Here is a 24,012-nt window from a genome sequence, read left to right on the forward strand (position 1 = left end):
AAGCCAGCCATTACAAAACCTGGTTGTGTGAAGCTGCTTCCCCCACCATCATGAGCCACATCCACAGAGGATGCCCTAAAACCATGATGTGGCACACAGAGCCATCCCTGGGCACACCAGCTGTCGCCTGTTGCTCTTCTGGGTTCTGGCAAGCACATGTGCGCCAGCCAGCTGCTCTTCATGCGCACAGGAGTGCTGGAAACCAGAAAAGTAGCTCCCTGGTGCGCATGTGTGTGCCAGGAAGGTGAGCTTCTGGTTTCCGGGACATGTATGTGTGCCGGCCATTTGGTCTTTACACGCGCATGTGCGCCAGAAACCGGAAGACTAGTTGACCAGCACATACGCGCATGCTGGAAATGGGAAGCTCAGCATGCACGCGGGGAACGGCTCTTCCAGATTTTGGTGCTGCTGCACATGTGCGCCGGTGGATCTGCTCTTCCGGTTTCCTGCACTTCCCTCCCCCTGTGCGCTCCCATTTGGACACTTGATGCCAAAAGGTTTTGACCACACTGCCCTAAAACATGGCCAGCCCCTTGCCGCCCCAAGGGCTCCGAGGACACAGGCAGGGACCCCAAAGGGCAGTTTTTGACTCTGGTGAGATAGGAGAGAAGATGAACCCCGGAAAAGAATCTGGACGAAAAAGTGGTGGGAAAAGGACGTTCCAAAGCACTCGTGCCTCAAAATGCTTGCCATCCATCATTCATCAGCAAACTTATTTTGATTTTTAAAGAAAACAATAAGAGTCAGCATGGTCCAGTAGATGAGGTACCTGGCTAGAAAGTGGGAGGCCGTGGCTTCAAGCCCCACCTTGGCCATGAAAGTTGGCTGGGTGGCTTTGGGTGGGCTACAGTCCCTCTCTCTCTCAGCCTCACCCACGTCGCCAGGGAGAAGGAGAGGCAGGGAAAGGTATGTTGGACATCTTCACCAAACCCCTTGAATTATTTGCAGTAAATAAACAAACAAAGGCAGGATACAAGTAAATAAGGAAGTTGAAAGGAAGTCCCCCGTTGCGTTCTTCAATAAATTAAGTTTATTTAGATTAGCAGATTTTTTGCAAATCAATAAATTACAGAGCAGGGAAGAAAAAAAAGCAAGCCAAGCCACACGGAACAGCTGACCAGGGATGGTGGGGGACAGCCCTGTGATGGAGGAGAGGGGGGGGCGGTGCAGAGATCCAGTTTGAGGTGGGGGGGGACCTGACCTGGCTAGGAAGCCACATTTGGCTTTCTTGTGGCCACCAGGTTGCCCAGTTACCCTTTCCTATTCAGTGACCTGGGAGTGTTAAGACAATAACTCCAACAGAGTTTGGAAGATACCAGGCAGTAATACCCATCTCCCTAGAAATCCTATCTACCGTCGTGGTTGACTTCACCCCTTCTTCCATTGCTTCTTCTGAAGTCCCAACCTTGGATCTCAAAGACCTCTCTTCTCTAGACCTTCACCTCTTGAAGAAGCCTCAGTTGCTTCTACATAGGACGATGCCACGGGAGGTGTTACTACTGGTACATAGACAAGGAGGGCCCCAGGCCGGCTCCTCAGTGGTCTTGTCAGGTTGGTTGGGATGAGAGGCACCACTTTTGATCCAGGCTTCTACCTATCCTCATTGGTGCCAAGGTGAGAGTTTTCAACAGCTTCCTTTAATCCAGGGGGGTCCAACCTTGGCCCCTTGAAGGCCCGGGGACTTCAACTCCTAGAATTCCCCAGCCATCCGGCAGTTGAAGTCCACAGGTCTTCAAGGGGCCAAGGTTGGACACCCTTGCTTCATTCCCTCCATTTTACAAAGTCTGCTTGTATTTTTGTGGCGTAAACTCAGTTCCCTCAATAAACAGGCACATGCAGGACAAACACGGGACTTCACACTAGAAGGAAGAAACTAGCCAGAGGCCCAGAATGTCCAAAGGGGGTGGGGGTGGGGGAGGAAGAACGTGGAAACGGCTGGTTGAGAGGAAGAAAGTGGAGGGGGCCAGCCTTTTGGGGGGGGGAGAAGTTTATCCATTGCTTCTTTTCGTTCCTCTCTTCCTCCTTCTACAAATTCAGAACTCAAAGGAAGGTCTCCCTCCATCTCATGAAATCTGTTCCTTGCCATGGAAACACAAGGTGGTTTCTCTGGGCCTTCGAGAAGTGGGGAATTCTGGAATTTGAAGTCCACCTTAAAGATGCCGATATTCAGGAAGTCTGCTTTAGATAATGGATGCTGCTGCAAATGGGGGGGGGGATTAGGAGCTATGCAGCTGCTCTACCACCCCTTCCTCTTTTTTTGAAGGGAAATTGTGCCCCCTGCTCTCTGTACAATGTATCAAAAATGGTTGCAGGAATTCTAGTTTAATGAAAAGAAGGGACTAGTGGGGATATGGTGGCAGTGCTCCAGTATTTGAGGGGCTGCCCCAAGGAAGAGGGGGTCATGCTATTCTCCAAAGCCCCTGAAGGCAGGACAAGAAGCAACGGATGGAAACTCATCAAGGAGAGAAGAAACAACCTGGAATTAAGGAGAAGCTTCCTAAGAATGAGGACAATTAACCTGTGGAACTGCTTGCCACCAGAAACTGGGTGCTTCATCACTGGAGGCTTTTAAGAAGAGACTAGATAGATAGCCACTTCTCTGAAATGTTATAAGCAGGGGGTTGGACTAGATGACCTCCAATATCCCTTCCAGCTCCATTCTGATTTTCATTAATTCTCCAAGATGGGGCCACCAGCAATCAGAAGAGTTGCAAAATCTCCAATACAACATAGGGAGTCCTCGACTTACGACCAAAACCGGGACCGGTTTTTCCATTGCTATTCCATTCCGATTTTATGACCTTTTGTCCCTCAGGGTTGTTAAACAAATCACTGCTGGTTAAGTAAATCGAAGGCCTATTAATCACTACAATTGTTATGTGAATCACACTGTTGTTAAGTGAATCCGGCTTCCTCCACCACTGACTTTGCTTGTCAGAAGCCGGCTGGGAAGGTCCCATATGGAAATCACGTAGGCCCAAGGGAGCTGCAACTGTCGTAAGTACAGGCCGGTTGGCAAACGTCCAAATTTTGATCCCGTGGCTACAGACTGCAGTGCTCATCAGTGAGAAAAATGATCGTAAGTCCTTTTTTTCCAGTGGTATGGTGACTTCAGTCACTAAGTGAATGGTTGTAAGTCGAGGACTACCTGTGTTAGCACAGCAGGCTTGAACTTGGTTGCTGGGTGACCCCTTTTCTGGCTTCACAGAGTGAACGGTGCCCAATCGAACCCAACCACTGGATTTGTACAACATGCTACTCCAGGTAGTAACCGACCAAGGTTAATCCTACGCAAGCTTAAGGTGAGAATGCAGCCACCAGGTGGTGAATGGCCTGAGCAAGCATTGGTGTGCAAATCCACCAAAGAACCAAGTGTGCAAAGTTTACACAATGTGCAGTCCTTGCTGGTCTCTGAGCTTTCTGGCAGATGTTTCATGACCCAATTAGGGAATCTGTCATGAATGCCAGCAGAAGGCAGCCAAGCACAAAGATTTAACACTGATGAGGTTCCCTAGTTGGGTCATGAAACCAGCATGGCTGCATAAAGAACCCTCAGACAAACTGAAAGACAAAAAAGTATAAAAAGTGGAAGGAGGGGGACATAACTAAGGCAGAATATCAGCAAATAGCCCGAGCCTGTAAAGATGAAGTGAGGAAAGCTAAGGCTCACAACGAAGAAAGGTTTGCCACAAAAGTAAAAAATAACAGAAAAAGCTTCTTCCAACATGTTAATAACAAGAAAAAAGTTAAGGAAACAATTGGTCTATTGCTGGGAGAAAGTGGCAAGAAGGTGACAAGCAACAGGGAGAAAGCAGAACTATTTAACTCATGTTTTGCATCTGTCTTTACACAAAGGGATAAAACAGTCCAACCTATCAAAAGCAGCACCACAAAAATCAGATTAGGAACACAAATTGAAATAGGGAAGAAAATGGTAAGTGAGCACCTGTCTACCCTAGACGAGTTCAAATCACCAGGACCGGATGGATTACACCCCAGGGTTCTGAAGGACCTGGCAGACGAGATCTCAGAACCACTGAACTATATCTTTCGGAGATCCTGGAACACCGGGGAACTACCAGAGGACTGGAAAAGAGCTGATGTGGTTCCCATCTTCAAAAAAGGGAAAAAAATAGATCCAGGAAACTACAGACCTATCAGCCTGACCTCAATACCAGGAAAGATTATGGAAAAAATAATCAAGCATGTAGAAGCAAACAAAGTAATAGCCAAAAGCCAACATGGGTTTGTCAAAAACAGATCATGCCAGACTAATCTTATTGCATTCTTTGACAAAGTGACAAAATTAGTGGACCAGAGGAATGCCATCGATATAGTTTACTTGGACTTCAGTAAGGCTTTTGATAAGGTAGACCATAACCTACTACTAGATAAAGTAGAAGAATGTGGGTTGGATAGCATCACCACCAGATGGATTCGTAACTGGCTGACCAACCGCACTCAATGTGTAGTCCTCAATGGAACTGCATCTACATGGAGGGAAGTATGCAGTGGAGTACCCCAAGGCTCTGTTTTAGGCCCAGTACTCTTCAACATCTTCATCAATGATTTGGATGAGGGAATAAATGGGGAACTCATCAAATTTGCAGATGATACCAAGCTGGCAGGAAGAGCCAACACTCCAGAAGACAGGCTTAAGATACAGAAGGATCTTGACAAACTTGAACATTGGGCACTATCTAATAAAATGAAATTCAATGGTGAAAAGAGTAAGGTTCTACATTTAGGCAAGAAAAACGAAATGCACAGGTACAGTATAATGATACCTTCCTCAATAGTAGTAACTATGAGTGGGATCTTGGAGTCCTAGTGGACAACCATTGAAACAGGAGCCAGCCGTGTGCAGCAGCTGCCAAAAAAGCCAACACGGTTTTAGGCTGCATCAACAGAGGGATAGAATCAAGATCACGTGAAGGGTTAATACCACTTTATAATGCCTTGGTAAGGCCACACTTGGAATACTGCATTCAGTTTTGGTCACCACGATGTAGAAAAGATGTGGAGACTCTAGAAAGAGTGCAGAGAAGAGCAACAAGGAGGATTAGGGGACTGGAGACTAAAACATATGAAGAACGGTTGCAGGAACTGGGTAGGTCTAGTTCAATGAAAAGAAGGACTAGGGGAGACATGATAGCAGTGTTCCAATATCTCAGGGGTTGCCACAAAGAAGAGGGAGTCAAACTATCCTCCAAGGCACCTGAGTGTAGAACAAGAAGCAATGGGTGGAAACTAATCAAGGAGAGAAGCAACTTAGAACTGAGGAGAAACTTCCTGACAGTGAGAACAATTAATCAGTGGAACAGAAGTTGCCTCCAGAAGTTATGAATGCCCCAACACTGGAAGTCTTTAAGAAGATGTTGGATAGCCATCTGTCTGAAACAGTATAGGGTTTCCTGCCTAGGCAGGGGGTTGGACTAGAAGACCTCCAAGGTCCCTTCCAACTCTACTATTGTATTGTATTGTATTGTAATGTCTGCAAGCAAACAAGCAAGTTCAGAAAGCACCAAGGACCCCACCGTCTTCCTCCTCCTCTCCACAAATCCTCCTTCCTTTTATCACTGATGATGTTCTCTAGTCTGGTCAGGAAACATCTCCCAGAAATCCACCCAGCTCAGAGAGCACCAAGGACCTCATAGTCCTCTTCCTCCTGTACACAAACTCCATTTGCTTCTAACACTGCTGATGTTACCTAGTTGGATCATGAAAGATCTGTAAGAAATCCACCCAGCTCAGTGAGCACCAAGAACCTCACAGTTCAATCCTGATCTACAAATATTCTCTTCTCCTGGTTTACACAATGTGTCCGACACCCCCACCCACAAACCTGCATGTGACACAGACACGCAAGGCCACCCAAGATTAACACCGCCAAGCTTTGTGGGCAGAGGGGACATTTAACCAACTCACTTAGACGTGTGGCCCAAAGAGAACCTGCTTTCTTGGTCTCTCAGTCACACCTGGTCAGTAGCAGCTTCCGCCTTATTCCGTGGCTAAGTCAGAATCAGATGCGTGGGCTGCTGGTGCTGTGGACCAAATGTGACGTTTGCCTGTCAAGGCAGCAGCTTGGAGAGGGGAGAGGACCTCTCTCCATCTCCCTCAGCAGAAGACCGAAGCTTCTGAGAAGATCCCCACTCCTCAGCTGCTGTAGGAGTCCATGGCTTGACCCTTGGGCCCTTCAGGTTCTTAGCAGGAGGTGCCAAGAAGACCACTGACTGCCCCCTTGGGACCTCCCTCCTACAAGGCAGCCCCAAAGCCCTCCAACCTTGGGGGGGACCAAGGCAGCAACATTTGGTCCTGAAGGCCAGAACTCCTGTCCATGTGAGAAGTGCAAACAGAGAGTGGAGGGCCTGGAAGTCCTGTCCTGAAGCAAGTGCTGAGCAATGTTTCCCCTTCCCATGTAGGTCTCCCAAAACTAGAAGGGGCTTTCAAGAGCCTCCCCCTCCCCCCCTCTACACCCAGGTGCTAAAGCAGCAACCAGACCATCAGAGAGCAGAAGGCATCTAAGGGTACCTGCTGAGGTTGACCATCTCAGGGATGTAACTATGGTGTCTGCATCTCCCACCAGGGCACCAGGTTGGCGGCAATGGGCAGTAGAGCCCACTCTTTGGGAAGGATAGATGTCCATCAGGGACCACCACGGAAGATCTGTGTTCATCCAGGTGTATCTTCACCTCTCTGCCATTTCTAGAGTTTTTGCATGAGGGTATTTTAATGCTGAAGGGCCAAGCAAGAGAGAGTTTGCTGTCCATGGGAAAGGTTTTTGCTATCTTGGTCTTCCAAAGGAGGTGGAAGGACACCATCGGTCAAGTTCTCTTCAAGAGGTGAGCTCTGGACTTCCAGAACAAGAGACTAGGTCCTTCTGGGAGCTGGCATCATTCTTGGAGAAATGATAGAGTCAAAAGGGGCTCAGAGGAGGAGAGTGAGTGTGTTGATCACACATCCTCAAAGAGATGACCCAATAACACCAATTGGCTGAATTTGCACATCATCAGTTCAATGTCTCCTGGGCTTGGTGTATTGTGCCTTGCTGAACCTTGTTAGAACCTTGTAGAACCCTCTGGATCTCCCGCCATGGATCTATTTTTTTCTCTAGGTTCTGCATTCTGCACATCCTTTGGGTCAACCTGCAGCGATTGTAGGAGTTGAAGGCCAACGCAACTGAATCCCCAAAACCCACCAGCAGTGAGAAGAACAAAACCCGTTGAGGTTCTCCAAGACCTCCCTTTCCATTTCAAGATTCCAAGTTGGGAAAACAGCTTTCATGTACTTGGAAAGTTTGGACATTTTCAAAGAGTAACGGTACAGTTTTATGGACACCAGTTTCTGGGATGCAGCACTCATGGTAGACACTCAGGGCAACATGGTCCTCCTGGAACCTGGTTTCTCCCCTGAAGTCCAGCAAAGGTTTCAGCTTCAGGCCGCCATAAACCACCCATTTCCAGAAGAAGCGCCCTACATCCCTGGTCCTGCTTCACTGATTCTTTTTCATTGCTGTCCTGAAGGCAGGATTTGGGGTGGGTGGGTGATACCCCAAGGCCCCACTCTCAAGCAAAGCAGCCCAGCTGGATTACCCCACTGTGGCCATTCCCAGCCCAGTCTGTGAATGGGGCGGAAATCCAACAAGACCTTTGTGGAGATAGCAAGACCCCATCCCCAAATGGCAAGAGCCTGTTCAGATCTCAGTCATGTTTGCATTATGGATTGTCAACCTCAAGAAGAACTTCCTCCTTCTCTTATGGTGAGATTCATGATGATGATGTTATCCATTTCAGTCGTTTGCCAACTCTTGGCGATTCCATGAGCCCGGTCTCTCCACTTTTTCTGATCCTGGACAACTTCTTTGAGTTGTTCTGTGCTCTGGTTGATGCCTGCTTTGACGGTGGTGAGGTCCTTAAGATGGATCAACCCCAAGTCAAAGGGAGCAGCAAGAAGGAATAACATGCTACCCCCATCCAAATGTCCCTTGTCCTCTTTTCCAAGCAGCTTCAGGGTTGTCCCTCTCTCTCTACTCACTGGGCAAGAGGGACAAGTCACCTTCTCCACCGGGGAAAAATAGTTCTATCCAGGAAGTCCTTGCTTCAAGAAGAGACTGGACAGACATTCGTCTGGCATAGGATAGGTAGGGTATCCTGCTCAGGCAGGGGGCTGGACTAGAAGACTTCCAAGGTCCCTTCCAACTCTGCCTCTTCTGCATCCTGTATCTTTGGAAGCTTCTGAACTGGGCATGGCGAGACCAGGAAGGTGGTGAGAATATAAATAAAGGGCAAAAACAGCCTTGCCTTGTGCCTTTTTTCCCCATCTCTGCGACCACAGGGGAAGCCCCTGGGAATCCACCTGGCCTCTTGTCCCTTGACCACCCTCAAAGTTCTTATCCCGCCAGCTGTCAATCTACCTGAAGACCATCTACCTGTCAAGTTTGGTGAAGTGCATGGTTGCCACCAAACTCGGCAGGCTGAGGTTGCTGACTCCATCCCAGCTGTAGATAGACAAGACACTCTTTAGCCAAGCGGATGTACTGGACTTCACCTTCCCACATCCACAATCTAGTGAAACGTTTGGGCAGGGGATGAGAGGAGGTGTAGTCCAGCCAATTTGGTGAATTTTTCCTCAACCAATTTCGTTGTATTTAAGTACAATGACAATAAAGATTATATTACTCATGCACCAACTGAAATATCCTGAGCAGCTTCGTGGAGCAACGGTGAAGCTCAGTTACTCCATCAACTCTTAAGTTGGCTTTCATGAAGAAGAAGGGACAGTTTGACCACCCAAGATGCACTTTGAAGCCCCGGATCTCCTTCTTGGAGCCTGGGTGGTCCATTCTTGGTTCCACCCTCTCCCCCAGGGCAGGAGATGACAAGAAGACTCAACAAAAACGGAGGGTGTGCTGCTGGTCATCCCTGTTCAGAAGTGTCTGAGGCCACTTCAGAGCTGGCTTGGCCAGGAGGTCCAAGAGAGAGCTGCTGCTCTTGAAGTTCAGACGGAGATTCCCGAGTTGACTCTGCAGCCTTGGGCAGCCAAGCAGGACAGGACCTCTGGCAGTGGTGGGAGGGAGGGGACAGTTGTGGGTCAGCAGCATGTGGTTGTGCTTCCGTTAGAAGAGGTTGGCCTTGAGTGGAGTTGGCTTCCGGTGGAAGGAGGAGAGCACGCCGGAGAAAGGTCCGGGCATGGCGGCCTCCGAGGGTTGCCAGGCCTTCAGCAGCTCGGCCGTGTTGGTGCCCCCGTTGCTGGTGCTCACGCCCGCCCACAGGGGAGACTTGAGGGTGGGGGTGACGTGCCCAGGGCCCAGGCCTGGCTGCCCCGTGCCAGGGCTGGGGCTGAGGCTGTCGGCAGGACTGTTCAGGCCCCCAGCGGTGGGCAGGGAGGCCGTGCTGTCTGGGGTTGGGCTGCAGTTGGACTCCTTGGACTCGTCGTCTTCGGAGGAGGATCGGGGCTCCGGCTTCTTGCCTGCCGCCGAGCTGCCGCCACCGTTGTTGCCGCCGTTCTGCCCTTTGGCGTTGGAGGCCCGTTCTTGCTTCCGAAACTTGGCCCGGCGGTTCTGGAACCAGACCTAAACCGGGAGAGGACAGATTTACTCCCCCAGATACAACCTAGTCATTCTCCTCCTCCTCCTCCTCCTCCTCCTCTATATAACCCCCCTCCCTTCACAGCACAAATCAGGCTGCCTAATTGGATCACAGTACGACTGCAAGAAACCCACCAAGCTCAGAAAGCATCCAAGGACCCCGCCCCCAGTTTCAACCCTGAGTGACCAACTTCTCTTGTACCATAGATCCAGGATGGCCGCAGCCCTGCAGTAGCCCCCTGCCTCCCTCCCTCCCCCTTAACTGCCGGACCCAGTGATGGTCTGCCTGCTTCTCCCCTCCTTCTCCCCTCCCCTCCGGCTTTCAAAAGGTTGTGTATTTGCAACACAAATGGCAATATTTGAAATGTAAATGGACCCCTACAAACACCATGTGTTTTTAAAATACTGTTCTTCATTTATATATATTAAACTAATATATAAAATTGCATACAAAATTAAAAATCCTGCAAAAGAAGAGTCTGAATCGCTGGAGAATTCTCGGTTTCCTTTAGGGGGCCTTTTAAAGTGTGTTTTATTTCTGCAGTTTATTTTATTGGGAGGGAGGATCTGCCTTTTTCCTGATTAGATGAACATTGCCATGAAGTTTTCTTCTTAGCTATAAAGTAACTCAAACGGCTTGAAGAGACTCCGACGGAAGACAAAACCCACAACCAATTTCACATCCTACCGCAACTATCCAGAAAACGTCAGCAAAATTTGTTGTTTTTGTGAGTGGGGGTGGAAAATAAAAGGCTTTTTTTCTCAACAATTAAGCAATTAATTAAGTAGGTTAAGAAATTCTTCTTATTTTTATTATTATTTGGAACAATTATAGCATTTAGATTTTTATATATTTTTACCTAAATGCCACAAGATTCGTTTGAAATTGGCAGCCAGTCTAAACTTGGGAAGGGAGAATTAATATCACCCAAACCGTTCGATTCCCTGCAATGGTTTAAAAAATTGTTTTTTATCCCAAATTTAGTAATCAGCCTTACTTAAACCGTTTTTATCCCAAAGAACTTCTATCTGACAAATAAAATGTCCTAATTCTTCTCTTCAGCAAATTTGCTAATTTATCCCATTTACGTGCCCTGCCCATCTTAAGTACTGGGTGCTGGGCAGCAAACGATTAAAAACAGAATTAAAAACAGCACCCAAAATTGTTATTTTCAATTTCTTCCTACGGCAGAGAAGGAGGGTGGGGGATGTGAGAGGTTTGGGAGAAAAAGGCATTTGGAGATCAATTCTTTAACAATCAACCTTAAGAATTCCCGTTAAAACAGAAAGCGATCTGGGGGAGGGGGACCCAAAACGGGAAAAGTCCACAAATGGCTATTCCCCGCATCCCCATCTCCCCCAGCAAAAAGGACATTTAATTAGCCTTTTATCTATTTATGTTGTTTGTTTATATATTCCACCTTCATTGTTTTCAGAAATAGCTACCTGAAAGGATAAATAAATTTTTTTTTACAAAAAATAACAATTGACAAATAATGTTTTGCAGTCTATAAAATTGCTTCCTCCCCCCCTCTCAGCCTCTCCCCCATCCTACCCCCCCCCCCCAAGGCTGCTGCAGAGAATGTGAAATTAAAAACTGCCTCTGGGCTTCATTCAGTTGTGATTCTGGAATCCAGAAGGAAAACTGTTCGAAGCCCTTTAAGTGCCCCCTCCTCACTTTGCGGCTGCTTCTCCCTCAGGTCTATGATTTTTTTAGGCGCTTTATAGACACCGGCCTTTCGCCTGGAGCGAAGCTTCACTGACCTCTATGTTTTATCTATTATGGCTGATTTATTGTTGCTGTTGTGTATTTATTTTATTGTTGTGTCTAGCGTTTTACTCGGTTGCCATCCTCCAATGCTTATAAATTGGTTTTTTTTAAAAAAAGAAATTGGTCTTTTTTATTTTAAGAAATAATGTAAGTGAGAAAAGTAACACGCCTTTCAAAAGAGTAAATTAGGAAAATGCAATTAGTAAAATGCAAATTAACAAAATGCAATTAGTAAAATTGAGTAAGTAAACTCGGGATTTTTAAATTACTTGCAGAGTGAGGAATATACGTTACTACTTCATAAAGGAAAAAAATGAAATTGCTATTAAGCTAGAGATCCCGGTTTAACACAGTATATAAATCACTAACTGGGATTGTGGGATTAAATCCGCACTAGAAACCCAATTGAAATAGAGACATTCTCGAGCCAGATTTGAACTGAATGGACCCTTAAAAATCATGAAAGAAAAAGGAATGAAATGATGAGGCTCCCTAGTTGGGGAAGGAAACTTCTACAAGGAAACTCAAAAGGCAACTGGACGATTGTGGGTTTTCCTTGAAGAACAAAACGTTTCGTTTCTCATCCAAGAAACTTCATCGTTCTCACGACCTGGATGGCTGAGAAACTCCACAGACTTTTCTACAAGAAAACCAGGGATCCCTCGGAAATTAAATACGTGCCGGGAATTGGGGAGGGGGGGACCCTGTTAAAGGGCCTGAAATCCGTTTTTTCCCCGTTTTCCATTTGTGGGTACCGGGGAAACATTCCTGCAACCACCCCAGGAATTCAGGCCGGAGAATCAACCGCGAGGGGAATCGCCTGCCACCTCCCGGGGTTCAGGCTCAGGGCAGCGTCCGGATGAGGGACGCCGCGGGTAGGGGAGGAAGACGAGCCCCTCCGCACCCTAGTCGGCCCCTAGCCATGGATGGGGCCGAAGGAGCGGGAGGGCGAGGGTCCCGCAGGCGCGACAAGCCCTGGGCTGGGGGTGTCGGGGCTGCCGGCGCCCCTCCCCAGCGACTCACCTGCACTCGGGCCTCAGTGAGGTCGATCTTGAGGGCCAACTCTTCCCGGGTGTAGATGTCCGGGTAGTGGGTCTCGGCGAAGACCCTCTCCAATTCCTTGAGCTGCGAGCTGGTGAAGGTGGTCCGGATCCTTCGCTGCTTCCTCTTCTCGTTGATGGTGGAAGGGTCCGAGAAGAACTTGTACGGGACTGGAGGGAAGGGGGGGGGGCAGAGAGGAGAAAAGAGAGCGTGGGTTAGGACCCCCGGGAGGGGAGACGGAGCAGTTGGGGTGGGGGGTGGGGGCTAGTTTGGGGATCCTGGATCCGCGCAATGATCCATCCCAGCTCTCTTCAGTTGTGTTGGGTTATAGGAATTGTGGCTCCTTAGGGCTCTCTGAGCTAGCACTGATCACGTTACCTCGTTGGGTCATGAAACGTCTGAAGAAAAACAACCAAGCTCAGTGAGCATCAAAGGCCCCATTCTCCTCCTCCTCCTCCTCCTCCCCACATCCCAGGCTCCACTCCCTCCCAGCACTGACGATGTTCCCTAGGTGGTCCATGAAACGTCTGCAAGAAAACTACCCAGCTCAGAGAGCACCAAGAACTCCGAGAGTTCCACAGGGAGCTACAACTATTCTCCTTCATCGGTGTGAATTGTAGCCCAGCACCCTCGTCTGGGCCAGTGAAGGAAAGGGATGCCATGGCCCTCTGCGAGGCTCACCCCATCCCTGAAGGAGCCCAGTAGGGACGCAGAGGACCGTGGGGTCCTTGGTGCTCTCTGAGCTGGGTTCTTTTCTTGCCCACGTTTCATGGACCACCTAGGTAACACCATCAGTGTTCGGTGATGAAACGTGGGCAAGAAAACCATCAAGGCTCAGAGAGCACCAAGGACCCCACAATTCAACCCTGAGCTACAAGAATTCTCCTCCATCGCTAATTAGAGGTTGCTCCCGAGAAACAAGACGTCAGGAAAGCCCTTTGTTGGGAATTTTGAGCATTTTTACGAGCACCAAAGAATCGCGTTTCTTAGCTCCAGTTGTGAAGCAGATGCTCCAATTCGGCCTTGGCCAGGAGGCGAAGAGATGCTTCCCCCCCCGCCCTCACCCACCCACCCACCCACAAAACAAAGGGTTTCCTCCAACGTGACCCCGAACGGCCGCCTCGGCATCGTCGGAATCGAGTTTCTCCTGCACACTATTGCCCGGAGTTTCGTTCCCAGGGCGCGGGGGGTGGGGGTGGGGGGGCGCTCCAAGATTTCCTGCAATTTCCCAACGTTCATCAACGGAATAAAAAGTAACAACTGCCGACGGCCAGGAATTTTGCAATTTTCTGTCGGGGAACATTGCGCGACGCTTCTCCGCAAAACGAAGCTGGGCGCGCGGGGGACGGGCCGGATTTAAAGACCCTTCGGGAATGGGGGAGGGATTTGTGGGACCCCCTCTGCACCTTTTCCCGTTCCAGATGCGGTTTTACTTGAATTAACCATTTGGAATCGGTTATTTAAGAGACGCAAGGAAAGCAGGCAGGCTGTCTCGTGTGAACGGCCCCGTGTGAGCGGACTCTGGGTAGCTCAGTTTAGGGGAAAGACCTGGCGATGGCATTCACACAACAATTGGCTTGGGAGGTGGTCCTGTGTGTATTAGTGGGCTGTGAGAATCCATTTCACGGAATTAGCGGATACTGGGGGTCTTTCTCCTCTCCCAGTTTAGAATAAGAGACATAAAATGGGGAGGGGGCAGAGAGCGGGTCAGCTACGTTCACCAATTCCGTGTTTCCGTTTGTCGGGAAATTCACGGTAAACTGTCGGTCCCGAAGCCGGTTATGCGGCGCCTCAATTCGCAGGGTTCCTGGGCTTCGCGCGGGGCTCTGTGGGGCCCGGAGTGGCGTCGCCTCCGGCCGGGAAAACAGCGGACAATGAGGCATCCCCGTCAGTCCGAGGACGCCCCTTCCTCACTGGCCGCTTCTGCCTTCATTCCTCCGAGGTGGCCCATTGGAATTTATCCTGGAGCCGAAGCGAAGGAAGCCGCGCGCCGTGAAACCGGGGCCCGCGCGTATTCGCTCCAGGCCAGAGGCTATCCTCCCCGGGGTCCGCAGAGCGAGCGTCCCCGCATCTCCTCTCGCCCCTCGCCCCTTCCGAGGGAGGCGATTCCCGCTACCTTTCTGCGCGGCCAAATTGCTTCGGATCCACGCGTGTCCGCGGAGCTGGGAAATGGGCGCTGGGCGAACAAGGCGCATTCGCCTGTTTGTCCCCCCCCCCACGCGTGGGTTTGGCCGTTTAGGTAGCTGGCGCGGAGGGAAAGGGCGAGGAGGGGGCGCTTCTAACGGAATAACCACAAATAAATGTGGATAAATCACTTTATGGAGGAATTCCGTGTTAATACTGGAAGGGGTTTTTTCTCCCCGACCGGCCCGAATAAACGAACTACCCGCCGCCCACAGAGGCGTCAAACCAAGTTAGCGAACCTTCGGGGCCTCTCCGGGCCCGGCTGAAGCCGCGCAAGGTGCGGATCTTTCCCGCTCAACTGCGCTTCTCCTCGGATCGCGGGACCCTTCCCGGCCGTGGCTTCTCCCGGCCGGAGGCGACGGGGCAGGGGTCTCCCCTTCTTTTTTGACGCTGTCTCTGACTCGGCCCAAACGCGGTTTCGAAAGACGCCCGAAACCCCCAACGACTTCGCCGGTCAGTCGTGGGTTTCCCAGGCCGTTGCGAACGCAGCCAGCGAGACGCGACCCCATATTCGAGTCCTGCGTCCCATCCGTCGAGGAAGGGGGGACTTTGCTCAGAGTCGGCCGGAGGGCGGCATCGATCCGCCAGAAGAGATCCATTTGGCCCCCAAGGTACCCGGCTGGTTGGCGCTGATTCGGCTGCTGGGCGCGTGGGAGCCTCATTTCCAGACCAGCGGTGTACTACAACTCCCATCAATCCCCTCCTGAGCTCACCGCATTCCTGGCTGAGGAAAACTGGACGGCACCTTCCAGGGGTCTCCTTGAGGGAAGGGGAGAGACGGGGAGCCCTTCCCTCAGCCGAGGCCGGTGTCTCTGCGCTGGATCAGGACCCTCGAGGCAAGGACGCAGGGCCTGGGGGGGGTGGGGGGGCGGAGAAGGTGCCCTTCCGACGGGGTGTCGAACTGCTCAGCACTCAATTCCCGCGAAAGTGGCGGCGCCCGCAGGCAGACTGGCCTCGCTTTTGCACATCGTGATGGTTACTATTCCCCACCGTCGGAATTAACTTCCTCCCAGGTGGAGAAAAAACGTTTACCGGATGGGAAGCGGCGGGCAGAAAGAGTTGCTCAGCGCCCGACGGAAGCAACTCTTCCGACGGCTTGGGGCGGAAGCCATGGTGGGGGCTCTTTGGGTGGGGGGCTTTGCTCCCCTGGGATTGCCGGAGTGCACCCCTCCAGGCGAGCCCTCATCCCAGGAAAGCTCCTCTCGGGGAGACCCCGTTCCCTCTACATTCCTCGGGTGAACCGCACGGTTCGTGGGTGGGCCGGGGGAAGCGGATGGTCTGTTCTCCCCCTTTCTGCTCTCCTTGGAAGCAGCGAGGGCTCCCCAAAGACCCCGAGGGAGCTCCTTTGCCAAATCAGATCCCCAAAGACGCCTCCATCCCTCGACCCTCCAGGACCCCCGACACTCGATACCGCCAGGAGAGGTAGGCGCATCGGGCAGAAACTGGGTGCCCTACGGGGAAGCTCCGGTTGCGCGACCCGTTCCCGGCCAGGTGGGGCGGCCCACCCTCCCCTCCCTCCCCCGCGAACCCCGGCGGCGCCTACCTGCGGCGTAGGGCGAGGGCTGGTGGTCGCGGAGGGCGCCCAGGGCGCAGCTGGCGGAGGCGAGCGGCGGGCAGGCCGGGCTGGCGGCGAAGGAGCTGCGGATAGGGTTGTACTGGAAGGAGCCGGCTTGGCTGCAGGAGCTGAAGTCCGCGTACGCCGACGCCTCCATGGCCGCCATGCACGAGTCGTACGAGTTCAGGTAGGAGTAATCCATGGCGCCCAGACCCCCGATCGCTCCGGCTCAGCGCCCGCCCGCCCGCCAAGTGGCGGCGTAGCGACGGGGCGGGCGAGATATACTTGGGTGGCTGGGACCGGCGGAGCAGGAGGCTCGGCGGCCAAGCCTCCCTCCGCCCCGCCCCCTCCCTTAACCCTTTCGGGGGTCCCGCGCGCGGTCCTGCCCCGACGGGTTGCCCCTCAGCCTGACTTGGCTTTGGAAAAGGGGCTCCCAGAAGATCAGCGGCGCTCCTCTCTGCGGGGGTCTCCCCTCGGCTCTCCCCTCCCCTCAAAAGCTGCCTCTTCTCCAAGTGGGCACAAGAGGGCCTACCTGGTCTGGCTGGTGTGTGGCAGCTTCAGAGCCCCGGGGGTTTCCAGTCTGGGCCATGTGGAGACTTTCAACTCCCAGGATTCCCGAGTCCCTCCGGCCTGCCTGGACTGCGCGTTGCTCTCAAGAGCCCAATGGGAGGGAGGTGTGGGACAGCCACCTCCCCCCCCCATCCAGCTAAGAAACAGGGGGGGGGGCGAATATTAGGAGGAAGAGTACGAACTTTCCCACCTTATCAGGTGTTGCTGTTGGGTCGGACCTCCCAGTGTGGCCGAGGGTCTTTGGCGGGACCCCCGTTCCAGGGCATTTTTTCAGGGTGGCTCCATTGTGCCCCCTCCCGGAGGGCTTACCCCGCCCTCCAATTACCCCAAAAATTGGTTGAGGGGCAATACATCAGCTTTCAGGAGGCAAATTCTAGGTATCTCCTCCCCCCCCTCGTCTTTTCTGTTTCCCCCGAGGAGGAGAAGCAGTGAAGGCAACGGGAGGGGCTGATGCCGCGTGTCAGGATTTCTCTCAGATCAATCCAGGTTAACTTTAATCCTCCCTTGTTAGGGAGTCGCTTGGTCTTTCATGGGCCTGGTGAAGCGTCTTGTGTGGATGGGCCAGGTGTGGGGAGAAGCGCGTCTCTGGGCCTGGCTCCCCTCCTCCCCAATCCCACCGCCTCCCGCCCCACCACAGCCGGACTGAACCCTGGGGTGCTCTTGGGAGGGGGGGGAGAAGGGTTATTCACTTGGGGTGAATCCACAAGGAGGGGCCAGCATCGCATTCTTCACCTTGCCCAGCACGGCCACTGGGCTGAAAGGATTAACAAAAAAAAGGAGGGGGGAGACTTAAGGAAAACGGGGTGTCCTTGGCCGCTGTGTTTCTTTCTTTCTTTCTTTCTTTCTTTCTTTCTTTCTTTCTTTCTTTCTTTCTTTCTTTCTTTCTTTCTTTCTTTCTTTCTGTTTGAACGGAGTTTGGAAATGCCAAGGAAAGGGGAGAATAAGTCGGTACCCTTTCAAAATAAAACAAATGGAAAGAAAGAATGTCGGAGGAAAACAAAGGGATTGCTAATTTCCCTGCCTTGTTCCTGCAGACAGACAGACAGACAGACAGAAAGATAGGCAAGCGATGTGCGCTCTCTCTCTCTCTCTCACACACACACACAAACACTCTCTCGCGCGCCCCCCAAGTTCTTCTGTTTAACCAGGACATCTCCAAACACTTCCTCCCTATTAATTCACAGAAGGAAACGTTCGAAAAAAGTGGGGGGGGGGGTGTTTTTTTTTAAAAAAACCGTATACTTATTTTAGTGTACCTAGGATTGGGCCAGGATGTCATGTGCGAACCAAGCCAGCCCCGGAGTTATAAGTCTGGAGTCCCCGAGAACCAACTGAAAACACATTCATGAACATAGGGAACTCATGGCCACAAGGATGGGAGTATAGGGAGCCAGAGAAGATTCTTCGGTCCCCCTAAATTTCTAACCTGCCCCTCCTCCGGTTTGAGTGAAGTCAGCCCATAAATTAGAACCCCATTTCTCAACCGCAGCAACCTGAACTCCCAGAATCCCCCCTTCCCCCATTCTTTAAGATTTGTGGAATTCCAGAATTCCCCCAGCTGCATACTTTAATACAGGGGTTCCCAAACGTGGCCATTTTAAGACTTGTGGACTTCAATTCCCAGAATTCTGGAAGTCTTAAAGTGGCCAGGTTTGAAGATCTCTGCTTTAATAGGATGGGCCTATTCCCAGAATTCCCTTGGCGAGCCTGAGAGGATTCTGAGTCTTGACGTCCAGGGCCTGGCTGTGGTTGCAGAGCCGGTGGGGGAGGGGGTGTCTAGGTGGGACTTTCTGTCCCTTCCAGATTTCCTAGCAATGTTGGGACAGAGCTCCAGAAAGCAGGGGTGAAATTCAGCAGGTTCTGGAGAACCAGTAGCACAAATTTTGAGTAGTTCGAAGAACCGGCAAATACCACCTCTGCCTGGCCCCAGGAGTGGGGAGGGAAGGGGGATTTTTGCAATATCCTTCCCTTGCCACGCCCACCAAGCCACGCCCACAGAACCGGTAGTGAAAAAAAAGATCGAATTTCACCACTGCCAGAAAGTATATCAAAAAGTTGTTGGGAAGATCCCATCTGGTTGGTTTTATCTTCCGAGTTCTTGGACTGGCTGGGGCCCATCCAGCCAGACTTTCTCTCTAGCAGAGTGTGGGCTTCGGGCTGTTCTGGGTGTGGTATTTAAACTTCCGGTCCCGGTGACCGATCCAGATTGGATCCTTCCACAGTATCCTGGGACACGTAGATTCGCCTTCATTTGTAAGGTGCTGAGACTCTGGAAAGAGCGCAGAGAAGAGCAACAAAGGCGATTAGGGGACTGGAGGCTAAAACATACGAAGAACGGTTGCAGGAACTGGGTATGTTTAGCTTAAGAGAAAGAAGGACCAGGGGAGACAGGATAGCATCGCCCAATATTTGAAGGGCAACCTATTATTCTCCAAAGCACCTCAGGGTATAGGACAAGAAGCAACGGGTGGAAACTAATCAAGGAGAGAAGTAACTTGGAATTAAGGAGAAATCTCCTGACAGTGAGAACAATCAGCCAGTGGAACAGCTTGCCACCAGAAGTTGTGGTTGCTCCATTCCTGGAGTTTTTTAAAAAGGGACTGGACAGCCGTTTGTCTGGAGGAGTAGAGGATTTCCTGCCTTGATCAGGGGGTCGAACTAGAAGACCTCCAAGGTCCCTTCCAACTTTGGTGTGTTTATTCTGTTATCCTGTAACCCACTAAAAAAAACCCAGCAGTCCTCTCTCTTGCACACCAATGCTGTTGCCCGGTGTGTACCCCTTGCACAATAAATCACTAGCGCACCCCAAAACCGCCCTACCAATAGATCCCAGGACAGAAGTTGGCGACTGGAGTGCTACCATTCCATCTCTTTTGAGTGGGATTTGTTGGGGAGACAATCTGGGCGCCAATTCCCCTCCCGTGGAGTCTGCCTTCCTAACAACTGCTGGGGATGATGGATGTGGTGGTCCATCCTTCTGAGGACTATTTTGGGGGGGGGGGGGAAAGGTGGAAGACTCTTCCAGGTCTTTCCATTTTGAAAATAATAATGGAAACTATTTACCCATCCTGCTGCCCCTCCCCATCGTTTTCAGCTGGGCTCTGTTTGCCTCAGCCCTTTGTTTATGCAGCCCACCCACCCCCGTTAGGGTAAAAGCCCCCTGCCCTGGATACGGATGCATTTGAAAGCCCAGGCCCTTCCCCCCCGCTCCCACCCCCTCCTTTGCTTTCCAGGGGCGCAAAGCAGGAGGATTAAGGGCATTTTCAAGACAAACACTTTCGCTGGAGGAGATTTCAAAGTCTAAATCAGCATCGGAGCTTTTGTCCACCCTTTCGAGGGCGGGGGAGTTTCCCGGAGAATTTGTTGGGGGGGGGGGAATGGAGGAGGGGAGGTTGGTGATCGGCAGGGCAAAGCGCTGGCATCCACCGCGATTTTCCAAACGGCCCAGGAAATCGGAGACCCGAAGCGGGAGCCGCGCTGCAAAAAATGCCCTGGCAACCTCGCTGGAAAACCGGCGCGCAACTGGTGCCCTGGGGAGGCCGGCGTGCACGCGCAATTTCCTTCCCACCACCGTGAGAGCGGCTGGGTGAAGCTCCCTGCACGGAAGAGCCTCGCCCAAGGCTCGATGCCAGCTTGATGTCCCTGGACAAGTGGGGGGTTGGGGGGTTGGCACCGGATAATGTTGGTCTTATTCTTTATTTATTAAATTTCTGCGCCGCCCATCTCGCTCTCAAGGCACTTCCAGCGGCTTACAACGGGATTGTCAGCAGCCAACGGAGACACACAGACACACACCCCCGGCCGCGTTTCATCCCGCGGTTTGCTTGAAATCAAGTTTGGGGCGAGAAGGCTGGGGTCGCTCCATTGAGCGTTTGTGTAAGGGGTTGGTGTGGGGGTGTTGGGGAAGGGAAGGGCCCCCGCGGAGAAATTTGCAAGCCCACCTCCGAGTCCCCACATTGTTAATCAAAGGACCCACCAGTTTCGTGAATGGATGCTCATTTAAGAAAAAAAGTGTTTTCCGTGCTTAAAATTATGTTAGATTATAACCGGAGAACGCTTCAAGAGTGGGGAGATTTCGTTTTTTAAAAGAAGTCTAAAGGGAGAATTTAAAGGTTTTTTTTACATTTGAGGGTCCCTAGTTTCTACAGGTTTGCCTAACACTGAATCAATCCTTCCTTCCTCGCTCCTTCCTTCCCTTTCCCCTTTCTTTCTTTCTTTTCTGTCTTTCCTCTCTCCCTCCTTCTTTCTTTCTCTCTTTCTCTCGATCTCTCCCTCTCTCCTCTCCTTCTCTCTCTCCTATCTACCTATCACCCAGACTGGGGGATTGTGGGAGTTGAAATCCACAAGTCTTAAAGTTGCCAAGGTTGGACACTCTTGATTTAGAGACTTTGGGCAGGATTGGATTTGATGTGCCCTGCACTGCGCCCTCAAATTTCAATATATCACCTCCCTTCTATGAAATTTTGCAGATCTTGTTTTTGGTCACTGTGAAACAGGATCTTGATCCCTTCGCTGCCCTCATCGCTCGAAGGTTGCAGGTCAGTTGTGACCATGTTGGGCAAGAGGGGTTTATCTGGACACTTGACCAGTTCAGCCCAGACTCGGAGAAGCCACAGGTGGCCAAGTTAGATGCCAGGGACGTTCTGAGGGCAAAACCAGCACGTGGCTATGATGAGCCACCATCCAACCTACCTTCCTGGATGGTCCACAACAGAGTTGGGTCTCTCAGCCTTGCTGTTCGTTCGTTCGTTCGTTCGTTCATTCATTCATTCATTCATTCATTCATTTTGTTTTCCGTCCATCAGGCCATAAGGTGACTAGGTGGCTTTACAAGTTTGAAATGAATATACATAAACCCACATATACGTGTGTGTGTGTGTGTGTGTGTGTAATCACATTAAAATTACAGGTTGTCCTCAGCTAACAAGGAATCATTTAGTGTTCAAAGTTACAACGGCACTGAAATTTTTTTTGACAGAACCATTTTTCACATTTATGACCATTCTGAGCCTCCCCGTAGTCAGGTGATCAAACTTCGGACGCTTGGCTATTGGCGGTGTTCCTGGGGTCACATGATCCCCTTTTGCGACCTTCGGACAAGCAGGGTCCACGGGAAGCCGGACTCACTTAACAACAGTGTGACTAACTTAACAACTGCAGGGATTTGCTTAATGACAACTGTGGCAAGAAAGGTTGTAAAACAGGGCAAAACTCAGGTAAGAGTTGTCTCGCTTAGCCATGGACATTTGGGGCTTAGTTAGGGTCTTAAGTCGAGGATTAACTGTATGTTACACGACTTTATATTTGCAAGCATGGGGGGGGGATGGGCCCAAAGGGAAGGGCCATGCCCCCCCAGCAGCCCCCCTGGGCGTGATATGGGCTCCTCAGCCCCATGCCCAGAGGCAACACCCCCCCTCACCCTGGATCCCAATCTGGGGCTGACTGGTCAGCGGAGGGACCGTCCTTCCCCTTGGCAGAGGGAGCCCAGCAGGATGCCATCGCCCCCCTCCCCAACCCATCCCATGGAAGCCTCCCCCCTTCTCCCCACAGCTGGAGGGGAGACCGGGCTGGGGAGGGAGGGAGGGAGGGAAGGAGACGGGCAGGTTGCTAAACAAGCTAATTAGATCAAGGCGCCTGGTGAAAGAGAGTCCCAACTGTCAGCCTGCCGGAGTTGTGAAAAAGTTAATTGAATTAAGTTTTCCCTCTAAACTAATTAGGCAGGAGGCTGCCACGCGAGGGGAGGAGGAGGAGGAGGAGTGGAGGCGCGCTTCCCCGCTTGCCCCGAAGCCGGAGAGGGGGTGGTGGCAGAGATGGGCACTTCTGGAGGGGAGGGGGGAATCTGACAAAGAGAAGAGGGGAGAGGCGGGAGGGGAAGCGCAGCACCTGCTCTGCAAATCGAAAGTCGCAGGTTGAGTTTGCGGCCAGGCTGCTGCAAAAAGCCACGAGCGGGGTGGGCGGGGGAGTGGGCGGGGGAAGGCGACGGGGGGCATCGTTATTTTTGTCCCCCACCTGCTACGAGTTAGGTCATCCTTCTCTGCTGAAGCGCCGGTGGGCTCCGTGGAGAAGGCGCGCGCGGGGGTGAGGAGTGGGGAGTAAGAGTCCTGCATTGGAGCAAGGGTCTTCATTTAGGCTGGGGGGGGGTCTCTCTAGGGAAGTATTTTTCTGCCCCCAGAAGAAATGCAGAGCCTGGGAAAGAAGGGAGTTTAGGAAGACTGGATTGCAAGCGACCCCCGACATAAAATGGGGGTGTCAATAAATAACAATCAATAGATAAGTACAGGTAGTCCTTGACCCACAACACTATTCATTTAATGATGGTTTGAAGTTACGACGACACTGAAAAAGGGACTTATGACCGTGTTTCACACTTACGACCATTGCAGTACACCGATGGTCATGTGATCAAGATTTGGATGGTTGGCAATGCTCTTGTCACATGATGGCACCAAAACCCATAAGGTTCCCCATCCACACGACACAATCAGCACGAGCGCAGGGCATCCTCGGTTTATGACCACAATGGAGCCTGACATTTCTGTTGCCACATTCGTTAAGTGTTTGCTCCATTTTGCGACCGCTCTTGCCACAGTTGTGAAGTGAATAGCTGCGGTTGTTAAATTAGTCACACGGTCATTAAGTGAATCCAGCTTCCCCATTGACTTTGCTTGTCAGAAGGTGGCCAGAGGGGATCACGTGACTCTGGGACACTTCAACCGTCCTAAATGTGAGTCAGTTGCCAAGCATCCGCATGTAAATCATGTGACCATGGGGAAGATATAATGGTCATAAGAGTGAAAAATGCTCATAAGTCCCTTTTTTCAGTGACTACGAATGGTCACTAAATGGACTGTTGCAAGTCGAGGACTGCCTACATTCAGGCATGCATCTTAAGACAAACTGGAATTGGGGCCACTTGGAATGGTCTTTTCGGTGCTGTTATAAATGATCCTATGACCATTTTTCACACTTACGACCATTGCAGCATCTCCATGGCCACTTGAATAACATTCGGATGCTTGGCCACTGACTCATATTTATGACCATTTCAGTGTCACACGGTCCCCTTTTGCGACCTTCTGACAAGCAAAGTCAGTGGAGAAGAAGGATTCGTTTAACGAACTGTGCTACTCACTTAACAACTGCAGTGATTCCCTTAACAACCGTATCCAGAAAGGTCCTAAAATGGGACAAAACTCAAACTTAACAGCTGTCTTGCTTAACAACGGAAATTTAGGGCTCAATTGTGGTCATACGTCAAGGACTTCCTGAACATCTGAGCCAGGGTTAAAACAGGAGTGAATCCAG

At 51.3% G+C, this 24,012-nt stretch overlaps 1 protein-coding gene across 1 annotated transcript; it reads right to left on the bottom strand.

The window, feature by feature from the left end:
- Positions 1-9,115: 9,115 nt before the first annotated feature.
- PHOX2A (paired like homeobox 2A) lies at positions 9,116-16,339 on the bottom strand (the record flags this gene model as incomplete). The annotated part of the gene is made up of 3 exons (XM_081952748.1): positions 9,116-9,571; positions 12,381-12,568; positions 16,126-16,339. The coding sequence occupies 3 exons, from the start codon at positions 16,337-16,339 to the stop codon at positions 9,116-9,118; spliced, it is 858 nt and encodes a 285-aa protein (XP_081808874.1).
- Positions 16,340-24,012: the final 7,673 nt, after the last annotated feature.

Source organism: Natrix helvetica (assembly GCF_964273705.1).
Source record: "Natrix helvetica genome assembly, chromosome: 4".
Lineage (NCBI taxonomy): Eukaryota > Metazoa > Chordata > Lepidosauria > Squamata > Natricidae > Natrix > Natrix helvetica.